This window comes from Urocampus carinirostris, chromosome 12, assembly GCF_059441175.1.
Source record: "Urocampus carinirostris isolate Australia breed hairy pipefish chromosome 12, RoL_Ucar_1.0, whole genome shotgun sequence".
Classification (NCBI taxonomy): Eukaryota; Metazoa; Chordata; class Actinopteri; order Syngnathiformes; family Syngnathidae; genus Urocampus; species Urocampus carinirostris.
This window is the reverse complement of record NC_142360.1, coordinates 23736491-23749514: the sequence shown is the minus strand read 5'-3', so window position 1 is coordinate 23749514 and position 13024 is coordinate 23736491. Positions and strand designations below refer to the sequence as shown.

The 13024-nt window shown below is 36.3% G+C and overlaps 1 protein-coding gene across 5 annotated transcripts in view; it reads left to right on the top strand.

Moving 5' to 3' along the window:
- The window catches only part of ptprsa (protein tyrosine phosphatase receptor type Sa), a 371836-nt gene that overhangs the window by 299721 nt on the left and 59091 nt on the right, over positions 1–13024 (top strand). For all 5 annotated transcript variants that reach the window (XM_088349513.1, XM_088349511.1, XM_088349515.1 and 2 more), the window contains one exon: positions 6547–6644. In XM_088349513.1, the coding sequence (XP_088205639.1) occupies positions 6547–6644 (98 nt within the window). The remainder of the gene's footprint in view (positions 1–6546; positions 6645–13024) is intronic.

Sequence of the window (13024 nt, the reverse complement as noted above, 5' to 3'; positions counted from 1 at the left end):
TTGCAGTCTTGAAACACTTCTACACACACGTAAAACGGATTGATGAACGTATAATCTTTATGTGCAAATCCTTTTTCAACTTCAAGTTACTTACAGTAATTTTCATTTGTTAAACAAATACATGACCCTGTATTATGTGATTGTTATTTGGGTTCAATGTATCAAAGAGTAATGAGTATTTAATGAATAAATAAATAAAGGTTTATATTTTGTAGGTTTTGATTTCCGGAGGACCTTTTTTAACACAACACCCACGGAAAACAAGGGATTACTGTATCTAACTCCCCAATTCCCTCACTTTCTTGTGGCTATCCTACCTCCACTCTGCCATTTTCATTCGAAACAGAATCAAACTAACAAAGAATACTTGGTTGACATTTAATTTGCCTCTATTCACGAAGGGACTGTTTTGGGGAAAATAAGGAATAAGGGGGTAAAAAAATCCCCCTGTATTCCCTCATGTCCACCCCCTCCCAAACTTATTTTTCCTTTGCTCACCTTTCACGTATGCCTCTTCCTTTTCAAATGGAAATTGGCACCGTAAAAAAAAATACTTCTGGAGGGAGGCGATCAAAAGGAATCGTTACACATCCTGCAAGCAGCGGATCGGGAGATCGGTAATACATAATTGGGGGTTTGTTGTGTGTGCTTATTGATCATCTGGTGCTGGGAAAAGTCTGGAGGCGTAAAGTTGAAGAGAAGGATAACTGCAAAGAAGGATTGGAAGGGGAGGGAATGGTTTGGGAATAACACTGTCCTTGAGTAACTTTGCTTGAGTGGGGGTTATAAAAATGTGTTTTTGAATCACCATTACAGGACGCAATGCTTTTAGTGTGATGCCTCCTTATGCAACTAGTGTATTTTCATTGTCAATTCAATCATACCCAGTAAAAATAAACACACCTTATTATACTATTTTTAAAAAGGCCATCCTATGCAGGAAATTCCTCACCCATTCACAAAATCCAATTCTAACATAAACTTCAACACAATTTAGCAAATCAGAATGCAGAACTCAATGCACAAATAAAATCCACGAGGTTGCGAATCCGCGATAGGTAAATAGCCATACACCAAAGGATTACTGTACATTTAGAATAAAGGTCTTGTCTGCAGGTCTGGACTAATAGAAACCTAAGATATCCATCCTCACAACCCTGAATACCAGTTCTATTATTTAGCAGTGCTAATACTACAAATCTTCCGTAGTTTACTATGACAGTTTATTGCAAATTGCAAAATACGCATTTACTTTTGTGAACTACGAAAATTGAAGCTAAAAGTCAAGCAATGCTCATCTTTGTATTAACAATTTTTGAATGTTCGTTAAATATTTAGGGTGTATTTGTCTCATCTGCTGGACATGTGAGGTTACAGCAGATTTGATGTAAAAAAATATTTTTTAGTTTAAGAGCCACTTTTGACTTAAAAATAGCGCTCTTAATTGCTACTTTGAAGATTTTTTTTGATATTCTAAAAATTACCTACATCCTTAATAGTTTAAACGTTGGCAGCTCTGATCTATCAAATGATACAAAAAGTAAAAAAGCCTTACCCTCAATAAAATCTAAACTTCAAGTCTCAAACCAAGTCTTGAAAATCAAAATAGCTTACGAGTTAGGCCTATCAAAGCTTCCCCTTACAATGACAAGTAGGCACCACAATGAAAGCAAAAAAACCTTGAATATGGGCCCCATCGTTGAGCAAAAGTAATATTAAACCCCCTACCCCAGAATTTTATTCAATTGTGAACTCGGGATTCTTGAAGCTCAAAAAGAGGTGGGGATCAGTTAGGCCCACTAAAATGACCTCAAGACAAGTGCTTCACACAATAATAATTAAAACCCAGAATATGGGCCCTATTCCATTGCTGCTACCGCTGCTCTTAATAATAGTAGTCATTAGTATCATTATAATAAAAGTATGACTACGAATTTTAACATAGAAAATACACACATCAAATAATTTAAACTTAAAAAAAATAAACTAGTCATGTTCCCAAAAGATGTCTGGAATAATGGGACAAAAATAAATAATATTCCAACAGGGAATTTTAGTCCCCACACGGATGGTAAAAAACCTGGAACATGGGCACTCGATGCAACCGACACAAAATACACTCTTACCCCAAATCCATTTTAAACCCAAACTCTTAAAATAGGGTCTGTTTTATTGAGGCAGTCACCAAAAATTCCTTTAATGACAATTGTTCTCCGCAGTGAGCGTCAAAACTTAGAATTAGAATTAATTGCATTAATTGTTATGAATAACAACATAGTGTATATTGTTTCTGTGATTATACATTTTTCATATCATTTTCCATTATCAAACATTTTTGAAAAAGTTTCAGGGAGCCACTAGGGAGCGCCAAAGTGCAGTATGTGGCCCTAGAACCGCTTGTTGCTGACTCCAGTTTTAGCTAATCAAAATGGACATCCGTGATGTAGCAAGACCGTGAAAGGTAAAGGCGTTATAGCAAGGAATTACTGTATTATCATCGAATGTTTATCAAAGATTGACATTATCAATACTGAGTGAGTATTTGGATCGGATGGATACTATTTTCTTGGGATTGATTCTGTCTTCCCATTTTAACTGTCACTATAATAATGTCCCTAATGGTCGTAAGTTTGTACATACATAAGACATTCAAATTCGATTCGATTTTGTTTATTTGCACTACTGGCAATATTTTCAAAAACGTGTGTAATGGAAGGTATTTTAGTTGTCTTATTAACATACAGTATTTGCATTTTTGTTTAATTGCTCCTTTTTTTGGTTAAAATAAAACAGGAGGATTATGGCATTGTAGTTATTTGATTAAAAAGAGATTGTTTTAGTTACTAAAATCTTTATGCTGTGTTTATCATAATTAGAAATTAAGCCAAGGGCGTGAAATTATTTAACGATCAGGACATTTCCAAGCATAAAGTATTGGAATCAATCGATACGACCCCATAATTACGTTGATCGGATTGCCCACCCTTACTAGACACCCCTCCAAGGATAGAGAACCCCATCCCTCACTTCCATCAAGTAAATACTTCAAAGATATGGTAAAGAAAGTAACGTTTAAAGGACGCAGCACAATCTCAAGCAACGCTTTTCCTTTTGAATTCCATCAATTTGTGATAAGTTCTGCTGACAAAGACTAAAGGTAGATGATAATAAACGTGTAATGAAGAAAAAAAACGAGCAACGCAGAGCCATCTGTCTCTTCCTGCAGCAATGCGGTTGATTTTTGTGTTTGATGTATCTGGCGAAGTGTCGCCAACACTTATGCATGCAGACGGTAAGGCGGGCTGCCCAAAGTAAAAGCATTTGATGGACTGTGCCTGCAGATCCTCACAAACATGTGCGAGCGTTCGCACACACACGTGCGTGCTCGTTCGCTCGGAAAAAAGAGAAAAAAAACACAAACATTCTTTGATCTCTACTGGAAAGATCCATTTCTTGTTCTATGCAGGAGAAACCGAGGCCCCTCGTCTGTATATGTGTTCCCTGCTACCGCGCGTAGCGTCTTACACCTCTCCCTTTGAATTTCAAGATGCTAAACTGACAAGCAAATTGATTTTTCGATTTAAGTGTTAGCGGGCTTCCCTGACAGGAATGATGAAGGACTCTTTTCTAAGTGCGCGTTTTTGCATTCTGTTACTGATAAAAGAACATAATACACCAGATACTTGATGAAGGAGGTTTATTTTTTTGTTTTCTATTTTTTTTTTGTGCCGATGAACTTTTTTTTTTCTATAAAGGGACACTGTGTATTATTTAGAACCTCCTAGTGGTAAATACAACTTCATTTATAAACAATAATGATTTGAATATTTATCGAAAATACATGAACTATCATATAAACGTAAGTATTTCAAAATACTTTGCAGGGAGTTTGGACCAGACTAGAGAAAATGTATGCAGAATAAACACACAATATATTAAATACAATTTTTTTTAAAAAATGCTTAAGGCGATAGTGCTTATTATTAGGTGCCTTCTAGTGGTGGAAAGAGTGATATAGTATTGAATAATAAGTAAAGTTACCGTATTTTCCACAATATAAGGCATACCAGATTATAAGGCACACCCCCAAAAAATAACATTTTATGATATTTGTTTATTTATAAGGTATACTAGACTATAAATCGTATACAGTAAGACTGTAAAACTACAGTAAGAGCCAGGAATGCATAGAAAATAAATACACTCAAATTAAAATAAATTAACCCAACGACATCTAGTTTTTCCACTAAAAACTGTTTTAGCATCAAACAACTAACATGTTAACTACAAGAGGGCACTCGAAGACCTCTCTATTTATTTCTCAAAGGCAGAACAGTTACCGGATGCAGTATAATTTAATTGTAATCATGCATTTCCATTTTAACCACCTTATCCTCTGATATATAAGGCACATCAAAATATAAAGCTCTCTAAAATTGCCTGCCAACTATTGTTTTTAGGTGCGCCTCTATAGTCCCCAAAAATGGTACATGATATCAATGTCCATTTCTAAAATAGTTTGCAGGGAGTATGAACCACACTAGTGAAAAATTATTTACAATAAATGCCAAATATATTTAATAACATTTAAATATATAAATATTTAAAGGGACAATGTCTATTATTTAATCCATCCAATTAGTAAAAATGATATTATTTTGTATACTAAGCAAAAATGAACTATAATTTAAACCTGCATTTTGTTAAATACGTTAGTCAAGAAACTTGTATTTATTTTACATAACATGAGGCTCACGTGGAAGGAGCAGACATGGTTGTCTGCTATTTTGCTGCTAAGTTACACCCCCAAAAAACAAAACCGTTGCAAGGCAAAGAAATGAGAGGAAAATTAAACCCTAGTTCGGCCCCTTTTTTGACATTTTGATATTTTAAACATTCATTCGGCAACAAATGGAATACTATGTCAAAAGGGTCAAAAAAGGCGTGTCCATTTTCCATTAAAGTGCTTAAATGTCTGGCCCGGAATGACTTAATGAATATATTCCACAGGAGGACAGTAATTTAGAATCCTGCTGTGGATTGTTGTCTCTCATAAAAACTGTCAGTATTGATGCTATTCTTGCAACAGCCACATTAAAGCCTGAAATAACTAAATGTCCCACTTTGATTTTGTGTCAAAAAATTGTGGAAATAGGCGGGATGTTGCGGAGTTTTATTTTTTTGGGATTCAAGTAAATATGTTAAACAAAATGTTTATATATTTTTTAATTGGTGTAATTATAAAAGAAGGCTAGAAACGCCAAAACTAAAAGAAAACACAGATAATTGCAAAACGAAAACCTATGAATTACAAACAAAACTGTAAATTGTAATAAAGTAAACATATTAAGAAATGAATTCAATATTTAAATCAATAAAGAAAAAGAATAAATAATATTCAAAAAGTGAAATGTAATTTTAATATAAATACAAAAATTAAATTAGAAAATACAATTAACACCTCTCAAAATACCTAAATCATTCATGCAAATAAGTTGAAATTAGATTAACAAAAATTATATAACTTTTTAATAAAATCAAAAACTACTAAAATCAAAACAATATTTCAATTAGAATTAATACAAAATCATTTAAAAAATAAAACTTAATTTTGAAATTAATACTAAGAAAATACAATAAACACCTATCAATAATACAGAACCAAAGGTAAAATATATTCTGTTTTTGAATCTTTTATTTATGTATTTATTTATTTTGTTTTCTTTTTCAGGCATTTTTTTCAAACATTTTTTATACTTGTAATTTGTATTTGTATGACCGAGTCATACCTAAGACTTAAACCGAGTCATACCTAAGACTTAAACGTTGGTACCCGTTGCCTCCCTGCTTGGCGTTCAGCATTAGGGGTTGGAATTGGGGGGGGTTGGTCACCTAATGACTCCCAACACCTCAGTTGGGTTGAGCGAGGGGGCTGGGAATCCCCTCCTCTAAATCAATCTCCCAAAAAGAGTCAGAAATGACTCTAGCCACCTCCCACTAAGGGGATATGGCTGTGGTATATATTTATATAATTAATTTACAGTACGTGCATTGATAATAATTTTTTTGCGTTTCGTAAATACCCGTATTCATGTATTGTTATTAATCAAGCCATTTTTGGTCCCAAAGATCATGCCATGTACAAAACCAGATTCAATGAAAGTTGCAATATCCTACTTTTCTCTTGAATGTCCTCATAAAAACTTCACTCCATCGTTTTTTGTCGTCGTTTTGCTTTACTTGTTCACTGCTGTTGCCTGCAAAAGACATCAAAGATATATTCCAAATAAGCAGGCTGTGAAGAGGTCAAGTGGTTAGCCATCCATAAGCTCAAATTCCAATAACCTACCCAGCATATGAGTTTTTTTTACTCACACCACGTTGTGCACAAGCTTCCCCATCACTAAAACCCAACACTCAACACCGTTATGAATGCAAAGTGCTTCTCACACATAAACACTGCATTGCGTGAACTGTGCGCACTTAAAAAAGATGTCCTAATTTGACCAAACTTTCTCTTTTGTGCTACCTTGTTTTGGCAAGCAGGTATGATGAATCATCCTCCCATTCCCATCTCCGAACTGGCTGAGCACACAGAGCTTCTCAAAGCCAACGACAACCTGAAGCTCTCCCAAGAATACGAGGTGGGTGGGCCAAACATTTATCACGATTCTGATTTTGGAAAAAAACAAGCGTCCGTTCTGTTCACACATTTTAGAAATAAATTGTGTATGTTATGTTCTAAATAGGCAGCACGGCGGCGCAGTGGTTAGCGCTTGTGCGGCACAGTTCATGTCATGGGAACCTGTGGTGGGTTCAAATCCAGCTCCAGACTTTCTGTGCGGAGTTTGTATGTTCTCCCCGTGCTTGCGTGGGTTTCCTCCGGGCACTCCGGTTTCCTCCCACATTCCAAAAACATGCATTTCAGGTGAATTGACCGGTCCAAATTGTCCCTAGGTGGGAATGAGCGAATGAGTTGTCTGTCCCAGTGTGCCCTGCGATTGGCTGGCAACCAGTTCAGGGTGTCCCCTGCCCACTGCCCGAAGATGGCTGGGATGGGCTCCAGCCCCCCCGCGACCCTAATGAGGATAAGCGGTACGGCTAATGAGATGAGATGTTCTAAATACTTGATAAGGTTAAAATTTTGTAGACTTTCAAAATAAGGAGAGGAGACGTTATTCAACTTGCAGGGGGGAAACACCAAATCCCAGATCACAAATTTCACATATATTCATTTTATATAAAATCAAATTGTCCCTGGATTAAGCTCGAACCTAGAATTTCGTGTATTGCGAGCAAACTTTTCCTAAAATAAATTCTTGAAAACCCATCAATCCTTTCCTGGCCTCCCAGAATTATTGATTGCAAAGCCGAGCCCATATTTACTACTGCCCTAAAATGTGAGCCCTATAATACTAGACGACAGCACCCGAGCAACCATATTGTGGAAAATAGTGCCAGATTTCACCAGAGACATGGAAGTATTCTTTGTGTTATCACCGGTGGTTTCCGTGGTACCAGACAAATTGCATTAGCGTGTTATCGTTCCTTGAGGATTAAAGGAAACTTTGGCGACCTGGTTTTGACACCGATGTGACAGGACATTATTGTAGTGCTTCTCTCCCCCGCTACCGGCCTTTGGCGCTGTGAGAGGTCACCCAGCATCTACCCGGAAGTAAAAAAAATTGCTTCCTCTTTCTACTTCGTACGTAAACATACAGTGCTACGTGTACTGAATCTCCAGCGCGCTTGAAACTTTGATGTTTTTATTGTTCAAGATCTTGAGCCATCCATTCAATATGCTTGGTGTAAAGTGTAAAGAAGAGTCACGCCGTTTCTTTTAAAACGAAAGTGGAATAAGAAAGCTTGATGCGGTTGAGAAAATGGTCGGATCGCTTTTTTCCATCCACTTTTTACCACGGAGGAAGACCTCTGGAAGCATATCTTCCAAAAGTAAGTTACATTTAACTTTATTTATGTTTATAGAGCATATTATTTTATGATTTTTTTATTTCTTAGTACAAAACAATACAGGTCACTTATACAAGCCTTAAAAATACTTATATAAACCCTACACATACAAAATGTAGCACAGAAGCAACTTATGAACAAATTCAACTTACGAACGATCGATCTGTAAACTGATTAATTGTTAATCAGTGTGTTTTTTTCTGCTCTAGTATTCACCTAAAACGATCTATCAGGGCCAAAAAGTTAGGTTCCTTGCATTCAAAAAAAGTTCTCACATCAGACTCTCGTATGCTATAGATTTTCTATCAAACCCGTGCTTTGTGTTTTTTCTCAGCTGACGTGTGGTATGCATGTAACTAGTCTAAGAAGGGGCTGAGAGGTTGACTGTGACCGCTCATGTTATAAATGACACCCGAGTTGATTAGAAATCAAGAGCGCTGAATCAGCTCTCGTTTGCATACAAGCAATTTCTCCTGTTCGCCGGCCTTAAATCACGGCGCCGAGGTGCAAAAGGACGTCCACCGGCAGGGATTGCCATCATCACGCCTGCCGGGGGATGTTGGATGTTTTGGGGGGTAATGACTGCTCCTCGCACCGCAGCATTATTTATTATTTATAAATCTACAGCCGAGCCACGTACTGGAAGGGACAAGCTAGTTTCGGTCACAGCGGCAAACAGCGCGGCAAGAGTGTAATTATTTGGCTTAAGGAGTGAATTCAACCACCCGCTTCTTTCAATTTATCTTTTACTTTCTCGCCATCCCTGTGCCCTTTCAAAGCACCCCATCAGAGCCGGGGAAATCAAAGGAACTAATTAAATAGAAAAGTGTTATTCTCTTTTTTGTGTATGTTATGTATACGTGATAAGTTTAAAATTCAGTAACCACTCAAATTAAGGAGAGATGACGATGGATTTTGAACCTGCAAGGAGAACAGGGGAGTGCTAAAACCTTAGATAAGAAATTCAAAACCCGCCTCTGAGTTAATCCTTATTATTCAATCTATTGAGTTACAAAAGCCGATACACCCTAAAGGCTGTGGAAACCAAAGAACAGCAACGTGATTGGTCGATAGTGACGATGAGTTAAACAGTTCATAAAAGTCAAAAAATAAACAGTGTCATCCTAATGAACATGTGTCCAATATTGAAAACAGAATAGAAATCTCAATAATGTATACCAGTTTTTACGAAGGTTTTTTTGACCCAAGGCACACTCCATTCATCAAAAAGTCTCAAGGCACACTGTACGTAGAAAGTTTCATGTTTTTTTAAAGCTTAAATAATCATAATGCCTGAATCGACAGTATAAAGTCTTTGTGGTCACCATAGCTCTGGAAGTAATACGGGTTATTTATTTTAGCTAATTATTTTACTGTCATCTAGGATTTCACAATATTTTCAACCTATTTTTAGGTATTACTATATTTTCATCTTGTTTTTTTTTAATTTCTTTTATTCTATTTTCCGGATAAGTCGCAGTTTTTTTTTTTTTTTTCAAAGTTCGGCCGGGAGTGCAACTTATTCTCCAGTTAGACATATATGTGAAATTATTAACACAAAATTATATAATTGAATTTCGAATTTTTATCACCAGTACTGTACATCATGGGCAGCACGGCGGCACTGTGGTTAGCGCGTGTGCTGTACAGTTCTGAGGTCATGAGATCGAACCTTCCTGTGTGGAGTTTGCATGTTCTCCCTGTTCTTGCGGGGGTTTCCTCCGGGCACTCCGGTTTCCTCCCACATTCCAAATACATGCATGTCAGGTTAATTGGCCGGTCCAAATTGTCCCTAAGTGTAAATGAGCGAGTAAGTTGTCTGTCTTTGAGTACCCTGCGACTGGCTGGCAACCAGTTCAGGGTCTCCCCTGCCCACTGCCCGAAGATAGCTGGGGTGGGCTCCAGCACTCCCGCGACCCTACTGAGGATAAGCGGTGCAAATAATGGATGGACTGTATATCATTTTACATGTTATTTTCCCACTAAACTGCAAGAGGGCTTGTGGGTGGACATTTTTGAACTGGAAAAAGGAAGCGGCTTATTATACCCAATTGGAGGAGTTGTTTACCAGTAAAAGTGACACAGAGCATGGATTTTTCTTTAGATTTAGGGATTCTTGAGTGGAGTGAAACGGATAGCTTGGTAAAAATGATATTTATGCTATCTCTTCTGAAATTAACAGGCATGTAAATCATGTAACGTTTGTATACCGTAGGCACTTATTTATTTAAAAAGATAACATGTATGCTATTGGTGTTGGATTTTAGCAAAAAAATGTTGCCCTAAAATATGATTTATACTCTGAGTTCGACTTATACATGTTGTTTCCTTCTTAGTTATGCATTTTTTGGCTGGTGCGACTTAAACTCCGGAGAGACTTATATTTCGGATGATACGGCATTAAAAGGGACCAGCTTACTTCAGTCACGGCGGCGAACAGCGCGGTGGCAAGTGTAATTATTTGGCTTAAGTAGTGAATTCAACCACCCGATTCTCGTGTTTCAATCTATCTTTTACTTTCTCGCGATCCCCGTGCCCTTTCAAAGCACCCCATCAGCCCCCGGGAAAAATAAATGACCAAATTAGATAGAGAAGTGTAATTTTAATTTTGTTATTTTGGTGATGAATGGCCAGTTCTTCGTAAGCGCCGGCATGCCAGGCGCCGCTCTGCGGGCCGTTGACTGATTGTTTTTTAGCCGGGCAAGAAGTGGAGGGCGGGGGGGAGAAAAATGGAGAGAAGAGGCAAAAGAGGGGAAAGGCTGCTTCGTGATGATTTGCTTGGACCACAGAGCAGGATTTCATTGCACTGGAAAAAAAAGTGATGATGAAAAAAAGCCACCCATCATTTAGCTTGACTTGACTGTTTTTATTTCGTTTGCCGTTACTCTCTCCATGCTGCTAAATCCTGGTAACACGGTAATATTTACAAACTCATCAATTTCATTGTATAGTAGACACTCACAATAAGGAGAAAAGACATCAATGGATCAAGGAGGACAGTACCCAACCCTCAGATAAGAAATTCCAACCTGTTCTTAAAGGTCCTCCCAGGAGCCCTTTCTTTTATTGAAAAGGTATTATACAGGTCGCTTGTAATTGTTTTGGTTATTTTGGCCATGAAGCAGTCAAAAATTATGTTGGGGGTGATTATGTAGCCCTTTTATTTATTTTTATTTATTTTTTTCAGAACAACCCGGATTATAATATTTGGCAATAGCTACCATAACTATGTATTTAGAAAACGTAGAAACAGTCTAAAATGAGAAACAAAACATAAAACAGACTTGGATTTTTCTGGAGTTTTTAGAAGTAGAGACTTGAATTGAACATGAACACATTGTCAGAAACTGTAAACTGAAAAATATGAACCGTTCTAAATGTACACAAACAAAGTGTTTGAGTCTTGCTCCCTCAGTTGTCCATATATGTCACTGAATGGGTGACCCTCAATTCTCTCCAGTACAGGGGAGGATGGTGTTCAGCAGTATCCATCCTAAAACAAAGGCATGCATTAGTCTTGAAGGACCATAACTATTGGAAATACAGGATATGGTAATAATAATAATGTAAAAAAATATGAATAATGTACAAATATATCAGAGGACAAATACTAAAATTATAGAATAGAACACAAGTGTCAAACTCCCGGCCCGAGGGCCACGTCCGGCCCGCCGTGTGTTCATATCCGGCACGCAAGACCATTTTACATTATTGTTATTAATGGCCCGTACTCCATCTCGTTCAAAACTTGAACCATTAATCCTGTTCAGATACATGCAAGACCAAACCAAAACCGAAATTAAAAGCAATACTTTTCAGAATATATGGCGCCCGTTTTCTCTACGATTTACAGTCAAGGTGCCACACAAAAAAAAACTCGTTTTGGATGTACAACGCTAAAGAATCCTTTATATAAAAGCTCGATATATATTCTGTGTTCAGTGTTCAGATACTTTTTGATGAATCCACGGAACAAATTGTAAATACGACAAAACACCGAAAGAGAAGTTAAAGTTATTTGATTGGGTGAGTGGGAGGGATGGGTGGAGCTATGCAAAAAGTGCAAGCACTCCCTCCCATCTCTCGCCCTAGGCTGTCTGCGCACATCAGGCTCCCTGTTTGCAGAATGTTGTGACGTTTTTACAAAATAACTGCTTACATCTGGTTTTGAAACCAATATGTATGAAAAAAAGGGTCAAAATGAGTTTTACCAATCTTGAGTAATTGCAAGAAAGAAAGAGACAAGTTTAAAGTGGTATGTTTGCTGATTTTGGGACACAGGCTCTGGCATTATTCTCTTTTTATAATTTTTATCAAATCATCAGAAATAAATGTGCTGAAGACTAAGCTTTTGTCTGGGCAATTTAGTAAATTTGTATCATAATATATGGTGTGGCTCTTTCCCAAAATAAAATTAATATATTTTGCTTTTATGGCTCTTTGAGTCAAAAAGGTTCCCGACCCCTGCTATATACTATATATATATATATATATATATATATATATATATATATATATATATATATATATATATATATATATATATATATATATATATATATATATATATATATATATATATATATATATATATATATATATATATATATATATATATATATATATATATGTGTGTATATATATATATATATATATATATATATATATATATATGTGTATATATATATATATATATATATATGTATATATATATATATGTATATATATATATATATATATATGTATATATTATACTATACCCTTTTCGCCACGCTGAAAACACAATACTGCAAAGAACTATTCAGTGTCCGGCTGTGATCAGAGCAAATGATCAAATCAGAGTCATAAGAGCAAAGAAAACGGAATGATTAGAACTGTTATTTCTGAAAAATGTACATATATATATTTCTAGGTTTTGTAGCATTTTCATATTTCTACTTTTGACAGGAGATTTATTAAGGAGAGCAAAATATTTTGGGATATTTAATTTTTTTTTTAATATATGCATTGACATAGGAGCAAATGAATTTGAATGTTATTTCAATGTTAAGGT